The 27,761-nt window shown below is 34.5% G+C and overlaps 1 protein-coding gene across 1 annotated transcript; it reads right to left on the bottom strand.

Moving 5' to 3' along the window:
• Window positions 1-234: 234 nt before the first annotated feature.
• Window positions 235-27,051, bottom strand: LOC129237276 (calpain-D). Its single transcript, XM_054871924.1, has 10 exons — window positions 26,609-27,051; window positions 21,369-21,883; window positions 15,718-16,531; window positions 9,868-10,082; window positions 7,532-7,795; window positions 5,563-7,037; window positions 3,661-3,867; window positions 3,325-3,591; window positions 643-785; window positions 235-577 (listed from the first exon to the last, which is right to left on the bottom strand). The coding sequence occupies exons 1-10, from the start codon at window positions 26,908-26,910 to the stop codon at window positions 400-402; spliced, it is 4,380 nt and encodes a 1,459-aa protein (XP_054727899.1). The 5' UTR covers window positions 26,911-27,051; the 3' UTR covers window positions 235-399.
• Window positions 27,052-27,761: the final 710 nt, after the last annotated feature.

Below are 27,761 nucleotides of genomic sequence, written 5' to 3'. Positions count from 1 at the left end.
CCCACCATTTTTGTAATGTTTTTAGTTACTAGTTTTCGTAATTTTATGAGCTCAAGGCAGGCTTAACAATAAAACAACAATTTTAATTACATATTTCTGAATAAATTTTATTTCATGGAATGTGTTGATTAATCACCAAGAAATAATCATCGGTTATAACTCAGCTGACACGGACTATATATGAACATGATTCTATAACTGAATCATGATATATGAATATCGAAACACGAAAAGTAGTGTTTTTATTTTGTATTTATTTGCTTTTTCCTTATATTACTAGGAAAACAAAACATTCAAATGATTTATTAAACCTACGTATACTCGACCTTATATTTATAAATATAATATGTATGTTTGTGTATATCAGTATCGCGAAATGTTGACTAGAATGCTGGATATTTAAGTAATCAAACGAGGTGCATGTAATCCGTGAACATTCTCTATTGGCGGGCAGTGCGTTGCTCCTGGAGGACCCCAATCATGAAGTCCCCTAGAGTTTGCAAGTCGGTGCGTTAGCCGATGAGCAATACTAAATCCACCACTTCCTTCCAGTTGTGTTAAAACTATAATAACTTGCCTAATTAAGTTAAAAAATTATGTTAATTTATGTCCAAATTATGTATGTTTGCGAAATATTCCTACCGTTGCAAAGGTGGAACCGAGTCAACCGTCTTTAATTCTCCTCTTGTGGATACAACGTTGTAGCTTTCTTGGCAATCACATTTAACATGTATCCATTTATTTTCGTGACGATTTTCAACCATAACTACAAGTCCAGCCCAACCCTACATATGTAAACGACAAATAAATTTAATTAGAAAATTGGTCATTTATACTGCAAGTCACACTTAGAAACACAATAACACCTTGATTCGCAAAGACAAACAGAAAATATAAATTAAAGATATTTTTAATTTAATTATAAATATTTTTTATAAATAGTAATTATTACTCGTCTTTGAACGAGTAAAGATGTGTGTGCATTTCATTAAAGAAAGTTTAAAATTTTAGAAAGAGTTTTACATGAATATTTCACTCCTAAGTCTCGACGTGCGGACGCTGATCACCTGCAAATAATCTCATGAAATATAATGCAAATGGAGACCACTCATTTCAGACCTCATGCAACAAATCGCGGAGCTTGAGGGGGGAAACCGGTTTAGATCGATTTTTTTTATTGCATAAATCGTTAGTATAACTACTCAAGAATATGTGGTAAAAATTTGAAAGCGAAATTCGCATTATTCCCGATTCTATGAGCACTTAAGTGACTGGCCGTCGGTTCCGCACCGTAGCGCGCGTTAGTTGGAATGACGTTTTTCTCGAAACTACTGTTTTTCCAACTGGTGGGAGTTCTAGCTTAAAAACTTTTTTCAGCTTTTTTCTTTATTCAATCTAATCTATATGAACCTAATTCAGGGATTATATTATTATTTAAAAAATGTTTTTTTAAGCAAAACAGACGAAAAAATATGGTATAAAAAAACTACTTTGTGTTCTAAGCGTCTCAAAAGCATGCAATTTTCAATATTTTTTTACCACAATTAGGTTCATATCTCAGGAAATATGTTGTTAATAAAAAAAAATTGCTGTTGATTTCAGAGAAAAATTGCAACTTCAGGAATTCCCACCAGCAAGACACTCGGATGGCGATCGTCCATGGACAGCACGCTCTAACGCCACTATCTCCCGCGGAAATAGCTTCAAAAAAATTTAAAAGTGTACATAAAAATATAAATAAAATATTCTCTAAACTTAAACAATTTCTGATTATTCCTTCTTTGTTCAAAAAATTCTCGAAAAACACCAAAATTTTGGCCTCCTAAACCGGTTTCCCCCCTTAAGGCATGAGGTCTATCTCCTGCAATGGATTGTCACTTTGACATATTGGTAGCTATATTTTTCTTTATACGAAAAGTCTGTAGAGGCAACATTATAAAATCAAAAGAAAAATAAAAAAAAAAAAATATTTCTTCTAATTTCATTAGCCTATTTTAGTTTTTTAGCGCCTACATTGATTTACCGACACTGTTTTTTTTTAATTTTTCGTTCTATAAACTATTTGCTTTTGCTCGAAAATGTAAGGAGTGCTTTGTACTTATTTTTATTTTGAATGAAAGTTATGCGGTAAAAAAATCCTACGCGATTTTGGTCGAGACGTAAAAAATATATCCACGATAATTTTTCTGCATGCCGCCATGAATTTTACAGTTCGCAGGCAATAGCTACACCTTAAGCGTCTAATCAGAGTAGTACAATCGCTTCGGTATACTAAAGTCATACACTTTCGACATGGCGAAACTATTACGTTAATAAGATTAGGCGCATAACGCGCAGAGGGCACAGAGCCTTGGTAAAATAAAAATGTACTCGATGAAATTAAAGTAAATAAAATCAAAATCTGAATGCGCCAACGGCAGAGATGTAACTTGGAATTATAAAAAGAAATAATATGAGAGTTGTCACCGCTTAATCAGCAATATTTTGTTGTTGTTGTTAGTCATTGCCCTTATTAGGTTTGTTCGATAAAAAAATTAGTCATCACCAGGCAGCAATAAAATCAAGAACGTAAGCAAAGCACCGCTCTCTAAAGTAAGAAAGACCCAAAATTTGTAATCACTAGCAAAAACAGAAGAAGACTTATCACTTTGTTGTGCTTTCAATTTGTTTTTAAGTAAATTCAAATTGAAAGGGCACACATGGAAGAAAAAAGGAAGCGGGACGTTAAATATTTATTGGGAACATTTAAAAAATAGAAATTTGCGCCGAATATCGTTTTTGATTATAATTTGTCCCATAGCAAACTATCAAAAAACACTCAGAAATCCAAATTTCGCAAAACGCAAATCTGTTAACAAAAAGTGCAAACATACATACATACATATGTTTTTAGATCATACATTTTTGTGATGACAATATCAGACCGTTAATCGACTCTGGAATTTGAAAGAGTCAGCTGATTTGCTTGCGTCTTGGCATGACGGCGGCCATCTGAAAAACGACTGATTGAACGAGAGTGTGAATACGTGTGAAATGAGAGGGCAGGATTGTACTGCAATTTTGTTTTTCACTATCAGGCCAAACCTGGTAATCTATCATCATTACATTGCGGCAAATTTCGTGTTTAATGTGAATACGGCTGTTAGTCGAGTAGTTTGTGAGTAGTCACTATTCGGTTGGCCCACTACGGGCACGTAATACCGAATGAACTAAATTGTTTTGTTAATTGCGATTACTGCTCGACCAGCCGCTTAACATACAGTTACCGTTCGGAGGCGGCAAGTACATACATGGTTGTCTGATTCATATAAATCTATATAATACCTTCGTTAAATAATAAGCAGTCATTCCTTCTCTTCCTTCGTGACGTTGACCCTTTGTTAAAGTTAAACTTATTATTGCATCAGCTAGCAAATGGGGCGAAGGAGTGATTTGCTCCACAAGAAGACGTTTGGAGCTGTGTATAGCTAAAATACACTGAGGATATTGATGAGGTTCTTCGATTCCAGTATGCCAGTGGTTAAATGCAAGACAAACTAGTAAATATATATCACGTTCCAACATTTTATGACAACCCACAAATCCGCGAACCTAAATATTAAGATGTTTATAATTAATTACTAAAAAATTAGGTTTTCATTACTTAAAGGAAATAATTACCTGGCGCTTGCTATGCTCCACCAGTCTTCCTATCTCTGGTGACACCGCTGAACGCGTTCGGAATATCACAACACACAAATCCAGCTGTGACCGCTGTGATTTCTCAGAGTTCCGTTGACCCTCTTGAAAAAGTGTAAATTCGGCTTCCGTTGGCTCCAAAACCGTAAGCAGAACACATGAAATTGAGCACAACGGCTGCAAGGTGTCCTAATAATCGAAAATACAGTAGAAATTGTCATATTGTTAAGTTTTATAAAAATATAATGACAAATATGTATGTATGTATGTTTAGTTGTTTATGACAATAACACTGTGCGACAGTGAAAATAAAACTACTTTCGAGTTGTATTGTAAAGGGTGATTTTTTAAGAGCTATAGGAATGTTTTTCAAAAAAACACACGTAAAATTCAGAAAAATGCATGAAATTATTATTTAAATCGATAGTACAGTCCATGTAATTTAATGTTTGAAGGTTATTTCATGCAAATGTTGACCGCGACTGCGCTTCAAATGGTCCATCCGCTTAATCCAATTTTGGCATACTCTTTCCAATGTTTCGGCCGGTATCTCACATATAAATGCTTTAATGTTGTCTTCCAATGCGTTAATTGAAGCAGGCTTGTCTGAATAGACATGAGCTTTAACAAAGCCCCACAAAAAAATTATCTAAAGGCGTTATATCGCACGATCTGGGTGGCCAATTGACAGGCCCCGAACGTGAAATAAAATGTTCACCGAACTCGCCTCTCAACAAGCCCATTGTTACGCGTGGCATGTGGAACCGTCTTGCTGAAACCACATGCCATGCAAGGCAAGCTCTTGCATTTTGGGCAAAAAAAAAGTTGGATATCATTTCACGGTAGCGCTTACCATTCACAGTTACATTACGATTCGCAGCATCTTTGAAGAAGTACGGTCAAATGATACCTTCAGCCCATAAACCGCACCAAACTGTGACCTTTTCTGGATACATTGGTAGCTCTTGCAATTCTTCTGGCTGATCTTCACTCCAAAATCGACAATTCTGGTCATTTCGTACCCATTGATCCAAAAAATGAGCTTCGTCGCTGAACTCAATTTTTCGACTTGAAACTTTCTTAACAGAACACGCATTTTTATAATAACATTCAATGATTTGCAAGCGTTGTTCGTTTGTAAGACGATGCATGGTTAAATTATAGACCAAACTGAAGATGTTTGACAGTGGAACAACGAAACGTGCATTAGCTGTTTAAGCCAACTGTTTAAAAAGATAATAGCTAAAAAATCACCCGTTACATCAAACTGTAGATCTAGAAAAAAAACTGCATACTCAGAACTTTGAATTGATCCTCAAAATCTGGACACAGGTTTGAAAAACAATTTTTTCGTAGACATTTATTTTGAACTACTGATATCACTTCTTCACTCTCCTCAAAATTACGTTAGAATCTTCTAGGCTCCTCTACTTGAGCGTACTGTATGAGAAGTTCGGCGTCAATGTATCATACTATCGACTAGACAATCACGAAATCTTTCTGGAGTCAAGCCGAAGCCTGCAAAGGAGACTTTAAGTACGCTTCCGAACGCGCGGAAAGGAGCTTGCGATATGCCACTGCTCAATCATGTTCACTAGCTTATCTTTTCTAAACAGATTACAGTGGCGACGTGAAATTTCTTCGGCCACCAAACTATTGTTAGCATAATCGCGATTTATCTCACACACCACTTGGAGGGAAAGCAGACGAGTTTTTTGGAATCGACCTAAGTCAAGAAGACGAGGAAGAGACGTACTCGTACCGATTCTCAATCCTTTTCTATATAAGGATAGATCAAGCTAATGCATATGCCTGCCTATTGATTTAAACTTACAATATTTACATATTATATACATACACATAAGTATATTAGTTGCTCATTACCTGCAATCGGACCTCATTCCAGCCAGAACGCACTTTACAAATATCAATGCAATCAAAGTAATTTAATACATCCTCAAATGAAATCCAAAATACCCCTTCTGATGCACCGTGTGGCATCAATATTTCACGTAAATCTTCAGTCCAAAGTTCAGAATCGTCGGACCAATCACCGCGCCATGAGTAATGGCCCCAGGGATTGCGCAATTTTAATAAACGGTGTCCCTGAATATCTCTAACGTCTAGCACGGAGTACGCATGCCTAGGGCGTAGACCTTTTCGTTGGTATTCGTCCTCATCTACCTTCATATTTCCGCCACCACAACTAGCGCCCATCAAAAATCGAACACATCGAGAACTTAGCAGTTGAGCCCAGATCAAATCTTTATCTAATTCATCCTCGCTGGGCATTGGCAGCGAACTTGCCTGTAAAGGAATGCTTTCACAAGGTGCTCCCGTTAAGGTTGCCAAACCTTCAATCGCTCGCCCAGACACAAGAGCTTCATAACATCCATGAATTTTCGCCACGGCTTTTTCGATTAAAGGAACCCAAAGTTGTTTTCTTTTCGCTTGCGAATAAACGAGATGACCGCGTTTGTCACATGGCAGTAAGTCATCAACCAATACTGTTATCCATTTGCCATCTTTACACAGTCGTACTTGATAAGCTCCTTGCAAACATATCTCTTTTGTCACTAGCACTTCTCGAACTAGATCTTCACGTTCTGCCAATACAGCAAGTGCACTGAGCAACCAACAATTCCCTAATACACCTTGGCATATATCCGATGGAAGGGGAGTTCTAAACACTGCCCATGGCGGAAAAGCACCCCCTTCACAACTTATTTCATGAGGACGTCTCCACTGCACAACTGGATTACCATCAGGGATGTTATTTGTCGGATTATAATATAAACTCTTAGGTGCCGGAGGAAAGGAATCATCGACAAAAAGCTCGTTGTTATCACTGCAGTATTGAATTATATTCTTCCATTTATTTAGAGCTTCTTTTTCTTCATTTTGTCTTAGATTTTCCATTAGTTTGCTTTCCTGCCGAATATCCATAATAATTTTACCGGATATTGGGAGAGTAACCTCATTTAAGCTATTGGCTAAGCCACGAGGACTAGAGCACATGTCGCAAACGACAGAAGCAGAGCAGTTTTCATATGTGCAAGCTGGACACTGCCACATTTTGGATGGAACAATATTATTGCTGCTACTTGAACTTGGTCCATGTTGGCTGCTGCTGCCATTTGATGCTGACGGTGAAACAGTTGAAGTGGTAGAACTCGAATTTCGAATTGATATACTACCACCCGTACTGTGTCTCTTAGGAATGGCACCGGATGAACTCCGAATTTGTCGCGGTGATGGGCTTCTCGAAACCTTTATTTGATTCGGTTGTAAATTTACTGTTTTCACAACAGGTTGTCCAAAAGACGGATTGACTTCCGCTATATTAGAAGCAATTGTTTCTGGAATCAAAGAATATTTATATTCAAAAATTTAGAATACAGAATGCGAATCTAATTTTACAAAGTGTTCTTAAAAATGGTCTTATTTATCAAGTAAGGAAGCTAACAAAACTTCGGGATGTCTAAACTTCTCAAGCTCTATAATCAAATTTAGCTATCAGTACATGTGCATGTATACGGAATTAGTTAACAATATCACTACACCACTTATAAGTAATAACCAAAACAGTGATCTTTTAATTTGTTTGTCGTTAGACTTTGTGCGTACAATTGTGAGTTTAATTTGAGTCTCAGAAATTGGATGGTTTCGTCAAAGCAAAACTTATACATGAACAATGCATTTTGTTGCAAAGAAATTTAGTTACGAGACCATACAAATCTGATTTCATCAGTCGCAGCTTTTTTTTCAAATTAGCGCCTTGGGTCTCAAGCTTCTGTGCCTCAAGCTAAAAATTTAAAGACATTTGTGATACATAATAAAAACATTAACTCACCTTCGATCTGGAGCTCATTTAGTTGTACTCTCCTGGGTTCTATGGGGAGCGATCGTACAGATTTGCATGCGCTGCATACACCCGTAGAGAGGTTATTTTTCAGAGTACAATGACTGCAAGTCCAAAATTCACCTTTGCGCAGTGTCATATCCTCTATTGAGCAAATACTTCGCAACTTTGAACCTCCACACACTGCACAAGCAATCGCAGTTGGATCGTTAACTAATGTACACTTTTTGCACGTCCATTGACCTTCATTTCGAACTATATAAATGCAAAAAAAAAAAAAATAATAAAGTTCATAAAATGCATAAGTAAGTTTTGTTGGATCTAACTGACTAATCTAAGCAAATATATACGTAGATTGAGCGGATCAATGGTAAGGGGTCACGGTGGTCTAGAATTAAATTTGATGTTTCGAAAGTATAGGCTTTTAAGAATATACTGTCAAATTGTTGGAGGGATATTTCCAGTATTTTCGATTCTACAGCCGTTTTAGCTGGTAGAGTCAGATCGGTGCCGCGGTCAGATATACACTCTCAAAACTTTAAACTCAATTATTTCAAAACTACTTTTTTCGGCCTGGTGTTGTCGTAAAAAAAAAACTATTCAACCGAATCGTCTGAAATTTTAATATGTTGTTCACAACATCAATGGCTCTCGCCCATACTAGAATCATATTATTATTTCAATTATTTCGTACTTCTTTGGTTAAAAACTGAAAAACCCGATTTTTAGAGTGTCAAATTCAAAAACGCGCTATTTTGTCAATTTTTTTTATTCTAGTACATAACATAACTACAGTCATACTGATTAATATTTTTTTTTGGCCTTTGTTCTTCAGATAAATAGAAGAGCCAAAATGGACAACACCGTCGAGGTCCAATTTTTCGGGAGGGTAAACTACAGCGCCATTTTTAAAATTATTAAAATAAAAAAAGATTTTTTTTTCCATTTTTGTATGTAAAAGAAGTCAAATAAAAAGCCTATATTTATTAATATCGTTTTTCATTTTTTTATTGTAAACAGGTATCCCCCCTTAAACACGAATCACTTTTTTATTTTGTAATAAACTTTTTTTTTTTTTTTTTGCAGGTTATAAATTCAGTGGCCGACCCTCTAGATGAATTGCTCATCAGAAATATTTGCATTGAATATAACGTGCAAGCAGTGCGGTAAAGTGTTGCAATGATTCATCTATCTCAACTCACCATCGTTTGGACCAATTGAGCACTTTCAGAACAACGTTGCGGATAATTTTAAAGTTGGATCTTAGAAATTTAAACTTTTTGTTGGCATTTTTTATTAAATAAAAAAAAAATAACATAACATCCCAAGAACATTCTGTCACTGTTTCAATCGATGGGAGCAAAATTGGTAAAGTTGTGAGTATTTGAGGCGCCATTACCCCAGGCCGGGTTTTTATACCTGAACAGCTCGACTTTAAAGAGAAGAAGATTCCGTTACGAATTATGATGCACACAGCAAAATAACTTTTCTTCGAGGCGGTTATGGAGATTCCCGGTCACTTGTTCAATTTTTCATATATTGCAAGAAATGAGGAAAGTATTGTTCAAATGTTTCTTTAATATATAATCTAACTGCTATCTGAATTGCAAAAAAATATTTTTCATCGATTTCAACTTACTCCCTTAAAGTGATAACGCACATTTTTATAAAATTTTTAGCGTATTTATTTGAAATTACAGCCCGATTTGGGTGTCATTCAGCATATAAGTAGTTCGTTTCCCGCTAGGTTGCACTCTTGTAGATATATTATATTTTCAAAAATCTTACATCTCAAGCGATTTGGCTTATATTCAGAATTTGTTTTAATGATCGAAGAAACCATAATATGTACCACACTGTAGACAAACTTCTGAAAATTAGAGTACTTCATTTAGAAAGTTCAGCTAAATATCGCCCAAAATTACAATACAAAAGTCGAAATGGCTCAGTGAAAGTGCCAACGTTCTAAATTATCCGACCCAGTTCTTAAATTCACTTGATTTACTAGGCATACCGGCAGGCAAGTTAACATTAAAAGTTATAGGGTCTAGAGTAAGGTGGAGTTGAATCCTTGGATTGCCTAACATCAATTAAACACACCTTTGCCTATATAATAAATCGATTTTTGTATGTATCTGAGCGTACGTGCATATAACACTGACTATATTGTAAATATTTGACTAATGATATTACCGAGCGTCTTAAATGTACATTAGGAAAAATTAAAATTGACCTAAAGCATATTGCAGTATAATTACCATTGTTGTTAAAGCTAGAACATCTTATTTATAGAAAAACTTAGAATTGTTGGTAATGAACGTACTTACCGCTGGTTGCTATTGCATTTTCAGGCTTCGTAACTGTTATTAAACTGGGTTGCTCCACTGTTGGTTGACTGCGAATCGATTCGCAAATCTCACAGCTCTCTGTCCAAATACGATTATATGCATAGGAGCATTTCGAGCACGTCCACGTTCTTCTTGCATTGTTGAGCATATTATTGTCAGTATGAGGTGCACATCGATTCGTAGATGCGTTTAATCTATAAATGTGAAATGAATATTATGGCCTCATGTTCAATATTTTTTATATTGCAAATTCAACGCATCATGGAAGTACATATATATTTATTTTTGAGTGTACATATATATATTGATAGGTTAATCTTTGTCAAGATCAGATATCATTGATATGCATAGGAAGACAAAAATATTTTTAATACCTATGGTTTCACAAAATTTGATCATAAAACCATAAGTATGCCTAGTAGTTTATTACTAATTCCTTGAGTTATCACTTTTAATATAATTACAAAAAAGGAGGTTGTGGCTGTATAGCTCATTTATTTCAGTGTCGCTCTTCGAATCTGTTTCGGATGTAATATTAGGAGTGTATAAAATTAGTGTACTTTTCCAGTTTTATACATCTATTTTATATTTTTTGTTTTGTAAATAGTGTGGATGAAAAAATATAGTACATCTGAAGTACATAATCAAAAAACAAAACTAATAAGAAAGAAAGAAATTTTATTATATACATCACGATTTTCTTTAAGTAACAAAAATGCAATCATGCCTCTTTTTCCGAAAAATCCCTAAATTTCTCACACATCTGTGCATTTTTTGTCATTAACTGAAACTGCTGTGTACTGTATTCGTGCGCTCAAGGTTGGAATCTTCTTCTTCTTGATTGGCGCGATAGCCGTTTAAGCGATGTTGGTCGAGTTTAGCAAAGTCCGCCAGTAGTTTTTTTCTCGTGCTAACCGGTGCCAGTTGGACACACCAAGCGAAGCCAAGTCCTTCTCCACCCGATTTTCCAACGCAAAGGAGATCTTGCTCTCCCTCTACAACCACCGGCTGGTATCGCATCGAATACTTTCAGAGCCAGAGCTTTTGTATCCATTCGTACGATTTGAACTGGCCAGCGGAGCCGCTGGATTTTTATTTACTGCACTATGTCGCCGTAAAGCTCATTGTTCCATCGCTTGCGATACTCGCCACTGACAACGAGCAAATATTCAAAAATCTTTCTCTGAAACACTCCAAGGGATTATCATCGTCCAAGCCTCTGCGCCAAACAATAGGACGGGCAAGACAATTATTTGGATATTATACTATACATTTTTAATTGATAGAATTGAGCGCGTGTGTCTTAAATTTATACTAAAATCATTAAAGTTTTCTGATCATATTCCGTCTTACACATCCCGCTTGTTATAAATGAACTTGAAGTCTATAGAAAGTAAAACATCGATACTTGCCCTCTCGTTTGTTTAACGATTATTAAGGGTGACATTGATTGCCCATCTCTGCTTTAAAGTATTAATTTTCTTACATCTCCACGATTTCTTCGTAACTCTATCCATTTCTATCTAAATAAGTAATGTTCCTATTGAACTTGCACTTCGAGATTTTAATGTGATCTCGAATCCTTACTTCCTAGATTTCTCGCTTTCTGTACTATTGAACACTGTCTTTTAGTTTAGTTATACGTAAATTTGTAATTTGTAGTCAATTTAAAATCATGACTTCTTGAAATGAATAATAAAAAAAGTAAAAGAAATTAAATGATCGTGAACCTCGTGTTATATAAAATCTCGTGATACAAAAAGTCTCTAGCGGAAAACCACTCCCTCAACTTCAGCTATACAAATAATAAAAGACGTATACCCGGTTGTAAGTGATGCTATTATTTGTAGACTGCTATTTTCGCAAAACTTTCATTTACTCTGTAAGGCTCCGTTTTTCAGTGCAAGTTAAACTCTGCTTTTCAGTTAAACCGTGGTGGACAGGTTTTAAAAGTGAGTTGTTTAACAAACTGTTCTTCGGCTCTGAGCGAATTTGACTGAGCGAATAAGCTGATTGGCTGACGTCACTTGAGGTGTGTCTACAAAAAACTGAGATTGTGTTGGTGATATACGAAAAAAATGAACCAACAACAAGTGTGTGAATATGTGTAAACGATTGTGCAAATTTTGGCTAGCGATAAAATAGTGTTAGTGATATACGAAAAAAAATTAACACAGTCTCTCCTCAAATTGCTCAACGTTTGATTGGAAGAGTGTGTGAATATGTGTGTAATGATCGTGCAGAATTCGGCTGCCGAATCCCCAAGTGACGGCAGTCAAAGTTCCCCTCATAATTTTATTTTTCACCATAGCTAAATAGTAAACCTGGCAATCTATCATCCCTGCAATTAAGGGGTAACACCACTGTACACGCGTAAAATAAACACGATTTTTAAAGAATTTTTTTGTATAGAAGGAAAGGGAAAACAATCACTCTGATTTGGGAAGTTATTACTTATATACTAAAATACAAAACTACAAAGTTTGATCGAAAAATTTTACAAAATGGCGGCATTGGAGACATTTTTGTAATGTGGTTTCTCTTGAAGGAGCTCCGCGGCACGCAGCACAGAGGGTGCAAATTTTAATCTGGAACAAAGAAACATTTTTTTTCTTAATCTAGATAAGAATAGCTAGAGAAACACGTAGGGGATTTAAAAAATATTTATTTTTGTGGAATTAGCAAGCATTTGAAGGAAAAAACTCTATTTTGGACTAAAAAAACGGCACTTAAATAATTATAACAATCGTTTAAATTAATCTATCGAAAATCCCCTACGCTCTTCTCTTAAGAAGGTTATTATACAGACGTAGTGAAAAACCTGATTAAAAATATTTAAAATTGTTTGAGTTATGCTGCGTGCCAATTTCAGAAAACGTGTTTTGAGAAAAACGCGTTTAAAGTTTGGAAATTTGGAGAAGTCGTTAGGTAGCAGTCACTAACGCTTGGTTAAAAGCTTAAAATATTTATGAAATAAACTTCGGTAACGTATAAAACTTTTTGTTCTGTATTTTAAAAGGTTCAAAGAATTTTTTAAGCTTATAAAAAAAAATCAATTTTTTGAAATTTCTACAGTGGTGTTACCCCTTAAAATAAGTTTAAACGGTCAATTTTGCAGGGTTAAACTCAGTTTTAAAATTCATTACAGCCAAACTAGAGCTGGAAAACTGACCATAAGAAGCATGGCTGAAATGCTTTGTCAATAATCAAAATGTGCGTTATTGAAAACAACAAACGCATGCAATAACGACACAACTCAAAATTTGGTACATTAAAATTATATAACGGATTAGTTTCATATAAATAAGTAAGCATATTTTCCGTTGAACGCCGACATATGTTTTCTTCTCTAATAAAAATTGTTATAATATGAGTTGTGCTGTTATTGCAGAGGACCACCGATATGCGCTGTGGATTTAATGTAGCACGATTGATGGGACTGTATTTTTTCGTACACGAAAATTAACGCATTTTCTGGTCAATGGAGATCGCTATAATGACATGATGGAAAACTAGTTTTGACAAGAATAGGATGAACTTGGCATCAGTGATATTGGGTTCTAACATCACATACCACACTGATAGTCAAAAAAGCATGGACCGATCATTTGCTTATGCGATTTAACGCCATAAGAGTTTTTATGGTGTTGCGTTATGTAGGTTTATGTTTGACCGCGAAGTTATGAACGTTTCGGCCGACATGCATGAAAGAGAGATGGAAAATTTGACCCACAAAAATTAATCGTTCATTGAACAAAAATGTCTGAAAAACTAACGATTTTCGAGATATGACAAGTTAACCTTTTTTTAGCTCGTAATTGCTACACACCACAAATAAGAGGAGGAGCTCGGCCAAACACCCAAAAAGGGTGTACGCGCCAATTATATATATATAGGCTTGAGCTTATACTTTTTTCGTTCTATGGATTTTATTTAGTTAATAGTTAATTTATGTTTCATGATTGCAGACTTATTTCTGATTTTTTTTTTTTAATTTCTATCATTAAAAATTCAAATATTTTTTCCAAAAAATCAGCGGCTCAAAAGGTCACCATAAAAATGTTTAAAAAATGTATCAATGGAATGAAAATAATGAGATTTTTGGAAGTATGTGACAAATGTGACAAACGACTGAGGAGCTCCAAAGGATAAAAGAACGAAACATAGATCTCCAAATGATTAGAATAATGACATATGGTGGTGGCATTATGGCGCCGAAATTCGTTCAACATAAGCTTTAAATACAGTAGTCGACTTTTCCAATTTGTTTTCGATCCAATCTATTGGACATCTTTTTGGCTTAGAAATAAAGGAGATTTATTCTTTGAATAAATGCTTTTGAGAATTCACCCATATTTTGAAATGTTTTCGAATAATAATCGATATTCAAAGAATTTGATATGGGAGCGATCATTCCATAAGTCAGATAAGAGCTTAGTCACGATCAGTGAGAGCAGGTTATTAATTTCATTATGGAAGTTTTTCTGCAATAAGTTTAATAAATCGGTGTTAAAAGCTGGTTAAGAAAACATATTTATAGTAACATCTTATTTATCAAACTATCAATACTAGATTTGATATCAGTGTCTTTTGAAATTATTTAACCGTGTATTTTCTAATAATCTAAAACTCTTTCCATCATAATAGAATGTATATATTATATATACTTTATTTCACGTAAAGATCCACAACATTTGGACTTTGGCCGAGCTTTTTGGCAATTTGGCGATTTGAAAGTCCCTCTGAGATCAAGATATTGATTAAATCATATTGATAAATCAAGCACAATATTTCAACTGAAGTTTTACTGCTGCGAAATACCCTTAGATGGAATAATATTTTGATGCATATTTATTTTCGAGCAAAGTACAGTCTTTAATTGAATTATCAGAAACCCTTGTGTTACTATATCAAAAACAGTTGCTTTAATAACCATGTTATTCCATAAAAGTTATTGCCTCTAATCTTCATCGTTTGCAGGAAGAATGCCGTAACTCTAAAAATGTTAAATTCGAGATAACTGCTTTAAAGTTTTCAATTCATTACGCCTCCTTAGGTAAAAATAAATACGCATTTTCATCATTAATGAGACACTGTTATATAACATACACGATGTACAGAATGCACGTTTGTCGACGTAACAGATGATATGGCAGTCGTTTTTTTTAAGGCAAAGGTCGGCAAAAACTGAGGTTGTGTTGGTGATGTATGAAAAAATTAACGCAACTACTGCTTATGTTACTTCGTTGCCGTCTGAATAACGACTTATTGAAAGAGTGTAAGCTTACGTGTGAAATGAGCGGACACTGCTGACAAAATCTCCGTGATGTAACAACCAAAGTTACTCTCACAGGATGTCCGAACCTTGTATTCTATGATTCTTATATCGCATATACAGCATAAAAGAAATATTGCCGTCACAAGACTCTCGATACTCCCTTAAATCCCGAAAAAGTGTTTATGGTGTGATAAGCGCTACAGAATAATTTCACTAGTTTAATTAATTGCTGTATGAGACGAACTATTTGTAAACGAGCTTTTAAGACCAGCGCTCTATCAAGCCATATTGTTTGAAATTTGCTAAATCGATAGATTATGCTGATTTTCCCATTATGGGAGGTAGATGACAAAAGACAGACTATTACTTGTTTAAGACAAACTTTTGATCGAAATCAATACCAATATAGACTCTACAATTAACTAATAAATATAATTGGAAAAGGATATATGTATGTATGTGTAGTTGAATATATACATAGGTATATACTTTATATGCATAAAGAAATCTGAGATCATGCAACATGCACAGCAGCTAACAATAATGCGTACATTTTTGATTCACTTGTTTTTCGGGGGCCTTTCCACACTTTTGCATAAATGGAGTGCTCAGCATTAATATCCATTTTTGGATCTGAAGTTAACGAATTATCGCTAATGTTGACTGCGTCGATTTTAGCGTAATCACTCTCTGGAACGTTTTCATTGGAAATCATATTATCCGTTATGTCAGAATAGCTATTAGGAGTTTCTTTACATTTTGTTTTGTTATAGTTTTTAAGTAGATTGTTAAGTTGCTCCGACTTGTTGCCTGTTGCATTGGGTACAAAGTCTTGTTGTGGTAAGTCTTCACATGACACATTTTGTTTTTTTATTTTCTTATTCTTATCAACTATAGCATATATAGGTTGATTACATTCTTCAAGATTTGAATTCACATTTCTGGCGCTAATATTGCAAGATCTGCTTGTAGTTTGAATGAATTGGTTGTTTTCATAAATGGGTTGTGCTTTCTTTCTTTTTTCTTCTTTAAAATTGGCATAGCTATTTTGAAGTTGTTCATTTTTGCATATTCTATTAGCTTCGACAAGTTCGATAATTTTTTCTCTACTTTCCATAACAGATCCTTTTCCATCACTTAATGCAGTTTGAATAGTTGTTGGAGTAGCCCAATCATTAACGGCTATTAAAACGCTAGAGCTTGGTAAATTTAAATTATTCTTATCTGGCTCCACTTTGTTGCTTTTTGAAAGTGTTGTTATTGTAAAATTTCCTTTTGGTTCGGGACAATTATGACCTTCATTAAAGGTTGCATTTCTAAGGTTTTGCTTATTATCGGTGGATGTAGTTTGCAGATTTCCTCCTCCTGTTAAAGCAGCATGTATATTGAACAATAAAAATAGTTGATTTGATCTGAATTGTTATTTTTAATATCACAAATAATTAAAAATTATGCATATTAAAATATTATAATGAATATTTAAGTATCTAGTCACAGTTATTAACATTAATATATAATCTTTAGAAAAGGAAGATTTTCTAACAAAGTTTCAATATTAGCAAATGCAAAAAATCATATACTAAAATAGGCAACGTTGCGAAATTGACCCTGCTGCAAAATTTTGTAGGAAGCATAAATTCGGAAATAATCCAATTGTTCTATAAAACTGATGTAAATAAAGAAAATTGCGAGTAAAGTTGAATGAAATATTTAACAAAGATATAATATAAAGGGTGATCAGATTGGAGATACTTTTTCCTAACTAAATACATAATTTTTTTCAGTATTCATTGACATTTCCTCACGGAAGAGCTTACGCCTTTTGCTTACGTTTACAAATCGTACAATTGTATTACGAAAATCGACGCTTTGTGAAAATTGTTCGTCGTGCCAGCGATAAAGCCCATTTTTGGCTTAATGGCTACGTCAATAAGCAAAATTGCCGCATTTGGGATAAAGAGCAACCTAAAGCTATTCAAGAACAGCCATTAAATGAATTGAAGACAACCGTTTCGTGCGGCATATGGGCTGGAGGGATTATTGGCCCATATTTCTTCAAATACGAAGCTGGTGCCAATGTAACTGTGAATGGCGAACGCTATTGTGCCATGATAAACGACTTTTTTATGCCGAAAATTGAAGCCCGTGATATCCACAACATTTTATCTTTCGTCTCGGACCAGTGGATTGGTCACCAAGATCGTGTGATGTCACACTTTTATTTGTGGGGGTATGTAAAGTCTAAATGCTTTGTGCATAAACCAGCTTCGTTTGAGGTATTGGCAGCCAACATTACTAAAGTTATTCACGAGATACCGACCGAAGTCCTCCAACGAGTCATTAAAAATTGGTGTTTACGGATGACCGAATTACGGCGCGGTTGCGACCAACACTTGAAAGGGATTATCTTTTAAAAATAAATACCTCTAAATTGATCAACCTTTATATAGATTCGAGCCGTTCCGTTAACATAGACCCAAGTGTTGTATGGAAGGAGAGACTAGCATGACTCGGATAAGGGATGGGCATGATTTTTACCTCCAATCGATCCAAGTTACCATTCAAGATGTTGGCAGTAGCAAAGGGAGCATATGGAAACCATACTATCTTGGCATAATAAAATCAAAGATGGCTTCATAGTAAACACATATTACATTATGTCGATTGGGAAAGAATGTGAAGAATGTCTTCCAGCACGAATAAGTTATATTACCAATTTTTACTCGGGGCGCTTGCAGATAATGTAAGCGAATATTTTGAACATAGATAAAGCAATAAACCTTTTCCACGGTGACACCGTTCCAGCTTAAAACGGCACCATCTTCATTGACAATCAGGTTGCACAAAAATCAATACGCGCAAATAAAAAAAAATGAAAAAATGTGGTGAATTTTTAGCAAATATCTTCGACATCCCTAGGATGCTTCAGCATTTTTGTCTGTTAGCAATATTGAAGGGAATGAAAGTCGGATGAGGTGGCCACATATAACGCGGAAATATGAATTACCAAGGCACCTCTATACAGCCACCGTTTGATTCAATAGGTACTTCCTATGTTCGGGGCTTCAACCGAAGTAGCTTAAACATTTATGGTCACGCTTCTTCACTGGCCTAGCAAAGCTAACGGATGTAGAAATATCGGATTTCCTCAATTTGAGATTTCAACAAAATATTATGCACCCGGTTACAGGTCCCTTCTCTCCATATTCCCAAGGAGTAAAAAGCCAGCCACAGAGACAGTGTATTATATTTTCTTACACACCCACATTTTTTCGTCTTATCAGACGTTTACAAGAGATTTTGAACTACATTACTCTATTCTTTCATTTCTACGTTCAGAAAACTGTGAAGCCTTCTGTCAAAAATTGTTAGAAACGTAAATATTTATAATCGATTTGCGAATTAAAAAACGAGAAATGACTCAAAAGCAATTTGGGGAAAATATATTTACAAACTTTAGGAAAGCAAAAGAGTGCTGAGCCGAAGCGGAAGAAGAAATACCTACTATCAAAAGAGGTTGAATTTTTAACCAGGTTGGTTTTAAAGACGTTTATGTTTTTTTAAATGAATTTTCATTTTATTTTAATGGCAATAAAAAAAGTACAGTCACCACTAAATGAAAATATTGTTGTTCTACCAATTTTATGCCGCCTACGAACACTGGTTGTTGTTTTTAAACACTTTTTCATGGCCAATGTCTGTCGAGGGAAAGATGCCTCTATTAAAAAAAACCTTTCTAACAATTGATATTTCATGCCCGAATTTTCACCTTTTTTACTTGATTATATTATATTCGGGTTTTTATACTTGATCTGTTCGAATTTAAAGCGGTTTTCCGATATTTGTTGCTTTTGAAGTCCGTGAACGCCATGACTCAAAACCTACTGGAACAATCGTTTCGAAATTATGCACAGTACTTCTTCATATAATTCGCATTCATACCTAGCAGCTCTTTTTTAAATTATCCGATATTTTTTTCTAGTGATACCAAGAATACTTGGAGCAACATCTCCTTTAACAAATGTATTTAGATCTTTTTTATTTCAGATGGTGATGTTGCGAGTTGTGATGCTCGCAGCAAAATAACTTTTTTTTTCTGGGCGCCTCCGGATTCTCATTGTCACTCGCTCAATTTTCAATATTTTGCAATGAAAATTTAGAATAATATTGTTCAACATAGGGATTGGCTGAATAAATGAAAACTATCTATTTCGCAAACAAAAAAAAAACAAAAGTTTAACCGTCTATCCAGTAAGACCGTCTACAGAGGGTCATCATAAAACCCTCCTGGGTTTTATATGTAATTTTCTTTTTCGTGTGAGCCGGCATGGCTGCCTTGAAACGACTATGACGGAACCATTCCAATCGTTTATAGTTTTCATTTGTTTAATTTTGATGTTTATCGTCAGTTTAGTAATGGCCATCGTTGAAATAAGTCGAAAAAATTACAGTTGAAAAATTTCATCTTTTCGCTTGTGAAAAAGTGACCAAACATTGCAGACATTTCTTCGAAAATTCAAAACAGGTATGTTTTTCTGTATATTTTTCAATGCAACTATTAGTTATAGTGAAACTGAAAAAATAGAAGTGATTTTTGTGAAGTTTTTATTGACCGTCTACAGACGATTATTCCGCATTACGGCTAATTTTTCATATACACATGTGACACTGTTTGTGCACTTTTTGGTACAGTAAAAGTGAATAAAAATATTCGTTTTTAGCGTACCAAAATTAACGTTATATGAATTTTACATGATTTTTTGACGATTATTTATAGTCTGCTTGATAGAGGGTTAAATAAAAGCCTTTTTTAACCATACGACCCCCTTAAAAAGTTTAGACTACAAATATTATTTTTAATTTTATCTTCTAAAAATATAGTTTATGCTACAATAAAAACTATATAACTCAAAGTCTCAAAGTTCATATAAGGGGTTTTTCAATAAGGGCGGGTAGATGTTGAAATGGAATAAAATGGCGTTTGCTGTGTGGCACGTAGCGCCGTCCTGCTGGAACCACATATCGTCTGGGTCCATATGGTTCAATATGGGCCATAAGAAATTGGAAGGGCCACCACGTCTACCGAAAAATGGGCGCAATGCGCGCAACGTTTGCGTTAATGAACACTCATTTTGATAATAAAGTTTTATCATTTGAACGTGCTGTTCAATCGTGTAACTTGCCATGATGATTTGGCATAAACAACTGAATAATAAATAAAAGATTTGACAGATGTCATCAAAACAAAATGACTGCCACAGGGCGCCAAAATCGACCCGCGCCAATTGAAAAACCCTTTATAATAAAAAAAAAAAATGCATCAAAATTTTAAACCTTTTAGTCTGAATTTTCAGGGTGGGTAACCAGTTTTGTAGCCTGTTCAATTTATGTATAATATTAGTGGCTCAAAATTTACGTTGATTTTTGGTATTACTTTTTTTTTTGGTAACGCATTTTGTTCTATTAGAAAATAGTTTCGTGCATCCGTTATATGAAAGAAGATGCATAACAATATAACGCGAATTTGACCAACTTTAAACTTCGACATTATTATACTAAAATTGAATTGGCTACAAAACTGCATATCCGGAATTTAACTGAAAATTCTGACTAAAAAGTTTGAAATTTAGACTAAAATTTGTTGCATTTTTTTTTAATTCACTATGAGCGCCACTGTATGTATGTATAAACACAATTCCATAAAAATATACACTCAGTATCAAAACTGCGTACAAGCAAATACCCAGAAGTAGATGTACGTTGTATGTGTTAAATATTTAACATTATTCTAATTTATGTGAAGAAAAAGCTTTCGTTAAATAAGATTTTTCAATTGTGTTTAACTGCGCTGGACTATTTTTGGGGGAAAAAGCGAATTGTGAGGTATTCCAACAAAATTTCTGTCGTCCTCAATCAATCTGGTGTAAAAAGTGAAAGGAAGAAGGAAGGCGATAATGACGCATAATTAATGTTTATATTAAAGTTACATATGAAAACTCGAAAGATTTTACTAAGTGTTTCAAAATAATAAATCTCTGCAAACCCATGAACGTATTTTTTAATGTAATACTACAGCATTAAGTGCTCATTGTACGAAAAATTTCGCTGCTCAGTGTATACATACATATTTGAACACAAACGAAATGTTATATTAAACAAATAAATATACAATGTTTGTAAGAAATTATAACAATTATCTCACCGGGTATATTATTTGCCTTTTTGTTGCATTTTAGCATAAAGGTGTCCGGAAGATTAAAAATGTCTTTGCAATTATTTACGAAGCAAATGTGGCAACTGCGGCAAGAGAACGACTTGTCTGTAGTAAGGCTTTGTGTTCTACGTAAGCAATTGGGACGTTTTAAAACCTTTTTCTTTTTACTTTCTGCCGTTATTAGTTGCTTTGTACTGCCCTGCCTATAATGGCTGTACTCTCGATTTAGAATCGTATCTTTATATATGGGCGCCAAATAACTGACTGTGTCACAAATAATGCAATGCCACGTAACGGAACTATTTTCTGATTCACATTCATTACAAATCCAACGCCGATTTAACGATGGATTAGAAAAGTGATGATATAACTCGATGGACGTTTTTACGTACTTCCGTGTATCTTCGCAGTCGACACAATTTGATGGCAAGTTTTTGTTATTACGTTGTGGTCGTCGCAGACAGCCTCGAAGCATCGACTTATAAACCCGCTTGTACTCATTTCTGAAAAGCGAATTATAATTATTTTAAGCAGTTGCATATACATACATGAGTATATTTGTATACATGGTTTAATGATATTAAATACCTTTTTAGGTTAGGTTAGATAATACAATTTTTTAGAAATTTTAACCTTTCATTTCACCAGCCTATTTATCATTATCACCTTTTTATGTTAGTTACAGTCACCAAAAGAATCTTTATCAGTTTCGTAAAAAAAGTGCATTTCAAATAAACAGAGTTTAAAAATATCTTTTTTTAAGCTATTTTATTTTGTTAAAACAAATATTTTGTTATTATGAATTGTTTAACTAGTTTCTAAGGTAATTTTTAATTTTTTTTCTTTGTAAACTGTAAGAAATTTCACATTTTCTACATTAAAACGAAATTAGTAAAGTATAAAATTTAATTATTTTTAATTTTATCGTTAAAATAAAACATGTTTGTTAAGATTAGGTTACACTGGCTGGCCGAAGCCACGCAGAGACCATTTTGGTCCATAGCGATACCAGATCAGAGTCCTATTTAGCGAAAATATGCATAACTCAAAATGCGCGTACTGTTCGCAAATTTTAGGAGTCTTCGAGCTCCAGACATATTTGTTAAGCATTAATCGGTTTTTTATAGTCTGTGAGAAATATTATTATTTATTAAAAATAAAATAAATGCCACACACTTCCTAGCTAATGCAGAAATATGCCGTCTCTAAAGACTTGTAGTTATGAGTATTTTAAATTGTCGGCCGGGATATCTATGGTGCAATCCTCTTGGATAGCTCCAAAGTCCACAAAAAGATTTCCTTATATCGACAAATGCATCTTTCCGAAAAGTAAATGCGAGTACGGGATTTCAGGGTTAAAGCTCAAGTTCTAGACAGGACAGTGTTCTATCGTGCAACAAACACCTGACAAACACCAATTTCCTTTTGTGTGATATTCTGCCCAAAAGTTTGGTTGAAAAGATTTCAGTGAAGATTTGTGCTATTCTTATCAAGGGTTTCGGTTGACCAATACGTTTCTTATTATTTATGCTCTCACGAGTATTTTTGATCTCTAACACTTTTTAAAACATTTAAAGATAAGCCTCAAAATTATCCTTCTGATGCGTTAAATTTATCCTGAAATAAATGCATAATGAAATGAATCAGAAAACTAAAAAGATAATGAAAAAATAGCAAAAATTTGTAAACAAAAATGAAAATATAGATTAAGCTATGTGTGTGAGGTTGTAATGTTTGTCCAGTATGGGACACACTCAGGCGTAGCCCATTGTGGCCTTTAAAAAAATTTCAGAAAATCCCTGATTTTCACTAAGATCTTCCTCATTAAAAGTTAAAAATTAAGATAAAGCTATAAACACTATAAAAAACTTGCTTGTGAACATAACAATGTAAAAAAACTTCTACAATCGCGTCAGTCAGCTCAACAGGTACTTTCCAAATATTATGAAATTTTTGGAGTATCTCGGTGAAGGACTTGTATTTAAAGACGGCTGCATATAATTGTTGATCGAAAAGCTGCTTAAAAATATTTACAGAAATTTTCAGGCTCAGCTCTTTTTTAGCGGAACTCTGTTTTATGGCTGTTAAACATAATATTAAAATGAGTTCGATTTCGCTCACGAATAATTAAATTTTTCTTGTATTTGTGAAGTTTACGTTACATTTCATAAGAATGGGGATATTTTCTGTCGTTATAATTTTTAAATAGAGCTCGGAATAAAAAAAGAATAAATACGCAAATTAGAACTGTGGTGTAATTTGGCGGAGCGTTTTTTGGACTATTGCTGATGATATAGATATGGAGAATATCAACAGCTGTATTCTTTTACAACAGTATTCTATTTAAGTGCATAAGAACACTAGGAAATATAGTGAATTTCGTGGAAAAGATCAACTCAAAATATCATACATAGGTGATATGGCGGGTTTGAGTTGCAGTACTAAATTATATGCGTCCTTATTAATAGTGCTTTAAAGTAAAAAAAAGAGACTATTGTGTATGGGTCGCTGGAAAGTACTTGGGTCGCCGTAGCCGAATGGGTTGTGCGTGACTACCATTCGGAATTCAGGGAAAAGTAATGTTAGAATCTCCGTGAAAAACCAAAAATTAAGAAACTTTTTACTAATAACCGCCGCCCCTCGGCAGGCAATGACAAACCTCCGAGTGTATTTCTGCATGAAAAAGCTTCTCATAGAAATAAAAAAAAATATACATATATCTGCCGTTCGGGGTCGGCTTGAAACTGTAGGTCCCTCAATTTGTGGAACAACATCAAGACGCACGCCACAGATAGGAGGAGGAGTTCGGTCAAAGGGTGTAAACGCCAATTATATATACATATATATACTAGACAAAAAGTCTAGGTATAGTAAAACGCAATAAGGGGAATCAGATAACCAAGTGCCGCCCCGTTCTTTAATGAAGGTATATAGAGAAGCCCAATTCAGACCTACGTCTTCTATGGATAGACCTCATGAAGTCGTCAATCCATAATTGAATCGATGCAAAGCTGTTCAGTTTTGTCTTACATTCATCGACTAATTTCGAAGAGCAGTGTGGGTTAGCGAGGGCTTTCGTGGTCACCCCGAAACGCAAGCATTTTCAATACCAATTGGCAGTGCAGAATGTATATAGAAGGCCTATCTAAAACTTCCATGCCGTGTGAGTCCGTCACCAGTTCGAGCAATCACGAGACCAAGATCTACCCGAACATGGCTGTTTAACACAACAAAACTTCTTGACTGTTCGTTTCCAAAAACAGATCGCAGCGAAATGCGAGACCTTCTGTTCCCAGAATAAAGAAGAGCTTGCAGCCTGAAATATTTTTTCGTATAAACACATAAAATATCTGCTGTCAAGGCAAAATCATGGTTTTTCTGCCAGTCGGTTCTGGAATTTTTGGGTTTGCTACAATATTATGATCACAAAATGCCTTCTTGGATCTTCTAAGAAAAGTGGTTTTAAAGGAAGTATAGTGAAGAGTAGGCGCACAATAGACATTAAGGCTGGCTGATACCTATTTATGGCAAGGAAGTATGTATAAAAAGATGCGATGTCAATCAAGGGAGCTCAAGGCGCACGTACCAAAGATTATGCTGCGATTGGAGTTATTGTAATAACATATAAATTTCCCATACGTTTTTGGGGAATGCTGGCTCCTTGGCTGTATATAATTCCGGGTCGTTCGAATATTGCAGAACCGATTGTCACGCGAAGTGATGACCTGCTACCTCTCAGTTGAAAAAAATTGATCGCGTCATTCAATGGTGGCAAAATATACTTTGAACATAAGAAACTGTTGCCAAAGTTTTAATGCAGACATATATCATCCAAAACCCATTCGCTTCTTTCAACCATAAAGACGCAGTCAGAAAGTACAGCATAAGTTGGGTTTCTTTATTTTCATTTTTGAAAAATGAGACACAATGAAAAAATTACCGTTTAATGAAGTAATTACTTTAAAAGTAAGCTTAGCTTCAGTTATTTAAGAACTTAAAAATTTTTACTCAACCTTTCAAATCAGCCTCTTACCAAATAAATAAGAGCCATACATCCTGTAACTCCGTCCTAACTCTAAACCTGGTTGCTGTTGTTGTTGTGGCAACATAATCAACTAGACGCCACTTCTTCGTCGATTCGACGACGCCTCTTTTAATGGCAAAAAACATATCTACTCGTATATTTGATTTATTTTCGTTTTATGTGCAGTGTTTCCGATGTAAAATGAATTCCTTTTTTTTATTCGTTTTTATGATTAACTAACCTCCAAAAATGGCGTCGTCGATTAGACGAAGAAAGAGATACCAATTTATGATAAACTTATCGTTCATAATTCGCCTGGCCTCAATAACTTTACAACATACTGTATATACTATATGTAGTTTTTAAAGTCAGCTTAAAAATATTTATGGAACAAATTAAAATCACATCAAAAATAAATTAATTATATAGCTTATCACAGCTCTCAATTTACGTAACTTAAGAATCCAAAATCAACAGAGCTCAAAATAAGCATCATAACTTTATTTACATGCCGGTAATGCAACTGAGAGCTTCTATGGGTTCAAGCTACAAGCTCTGTTTTACCAGCAGAAGCCATTTCGAGGGAAATGGTAAGCCCTTGAAATAAGCCCCTGCACAAACTAGCTGCCGCCAGAAACAGGCATAAATCTACATGGACATAAAAATGCACACCATAAATTGCAGAAACTTAAATAAAACGCCTTTCAAGAATGTATGCAACAGTTTATTAGAAAAGTTAATTAAATTATTAACACGTTAGAAATTCATTTTTTAAAGGAATTATGCAAACGCCTTTTGACTTCCTCTTTTACAAGCAACGACCAGGAAATATTTACAGAGAATAAGTCTGATATTGATTTTATACGTCATTATTCGAAAATGCATTAACTAAAAAGCCTTAGCAAGTTTAATTTATATCGAAAAAACTAGCGCCGTTATGATGAGAAAAGAAAACAAAATCTCAGCCTTCGTACGGCCTACTTAGGTCAAGGTCCAGCATATGTTCGAGCAAGAGCAAGAAAGCAATTTTAAAAATTTAGCTTTCTAAAGCTCACAGTAGCATTTTTTGAGCAGTTAGTAACTTATTTCTGTTGTTGCTGAATAATCAATAATATGGCAAACAAAGAGACTCTGTCCTTAATTGATTTTTAACAACTGTTAACAGTTAATGTTGTTATGAGTTAAAAAAAAAATATTAACATACTTGGTTATGATATCATCATCTTCCGAGGAAGCATTTGAGGATCCGTCTATCTCGGAAAAGGATCTTGAAGTTGGAAAATTGTCAGACCCTTCAGATTTGCATACATTTTTATCTGCATTTGCAATCAGAATACGGTTTGTTTGCTCACAATCGTCCCCAACATTTGCATTTTTTGATAAAATTTGTCGCATTGTGCCACAGTTTTTGCATTTTTGGGGATCGATACTATTACAAATTTCACATTTCCATTGCAACACCGAAGCTATTGTACCCATTTTTCCACAAACTCCCGCTGATTTCATTCACATTTATGCATATTTGTTTTAATACACACTTTTTACAAAACTCTTACTACCGACCAAAAATTTTTATTTGAGTATTAAATTCATATTTCCGAAAATATACATGTTTCTAATGAAAACAACGATTTTATTTAGAGATTCCTTCCAGGCGAAAAAAAAACATAGAGCTCAAGATACTTGAATACATTCAAGAAAAAACACAGCAGGGTGACACTAAAATTCCATACAAAAAAAATTAATATACCAATGACTGCAATATAGTTAAGAGCATGAAATAAATGGTGCACAATAAATTCATTCTTAGAACTGGTTTTTCAATGCTAGTTTAGCTGATTTGTTGAATGAATTAACAATTCGGCTGGAATTTAGAACAATGCCGATCTTGGAATTTCTGGCAAACTATAATGTTTTTTTTAATGAAACTTGGTGGAGATGTTAGTGAGGTGTTAAGGAACACTCTTTATAACTTTAAATTAATCGGGAAATAATAATTTTTTAATTATTTACATTCAAAATGCCCTTGGGAACATCAGTATAATTTGCCACATTACACTCTATATTTTTTAACATTTCACTATAAATCACCAAATATACACTCACACGCGTGTTTGTACCGATTTTTATGCTAATATTCTAATTATATCTATTAAAATTAAATGCAAATTCATTTGCCTATGCAATCACATTCCAATTTTAAGCGCGAACAAGAAGAAGATTGGAATTACAACAGTATGGTGTTGCCGGATGCCTGCAAATGAAAACAAAAATTTAGTACTTGAGTTTAGTGTTAATGATGGGAATGGGGGTTATTGTGCCTGCTTACTACATACACGCATATGACGTTTTAATTT

This window comes from Anastrepha obliqua, chromosome 2 (assembly GCF_027943255.1).
Source record: "Anastrepha obliqua isolate idAnaObli1 chromosome 2, idAnaObli1_1.0, whole genome shotgun sequence".
Classification (NCBI taxonomy): domain Eukaryota; kingdom Metazoa; phylum Arthropoda; class Insecta; order Diptera; family Tephritidae; genus Anastrepha; species Anastrepha obliqua.
This window is presented reverse-complemented; position numbering and strand designations above follow the sequence as displayed.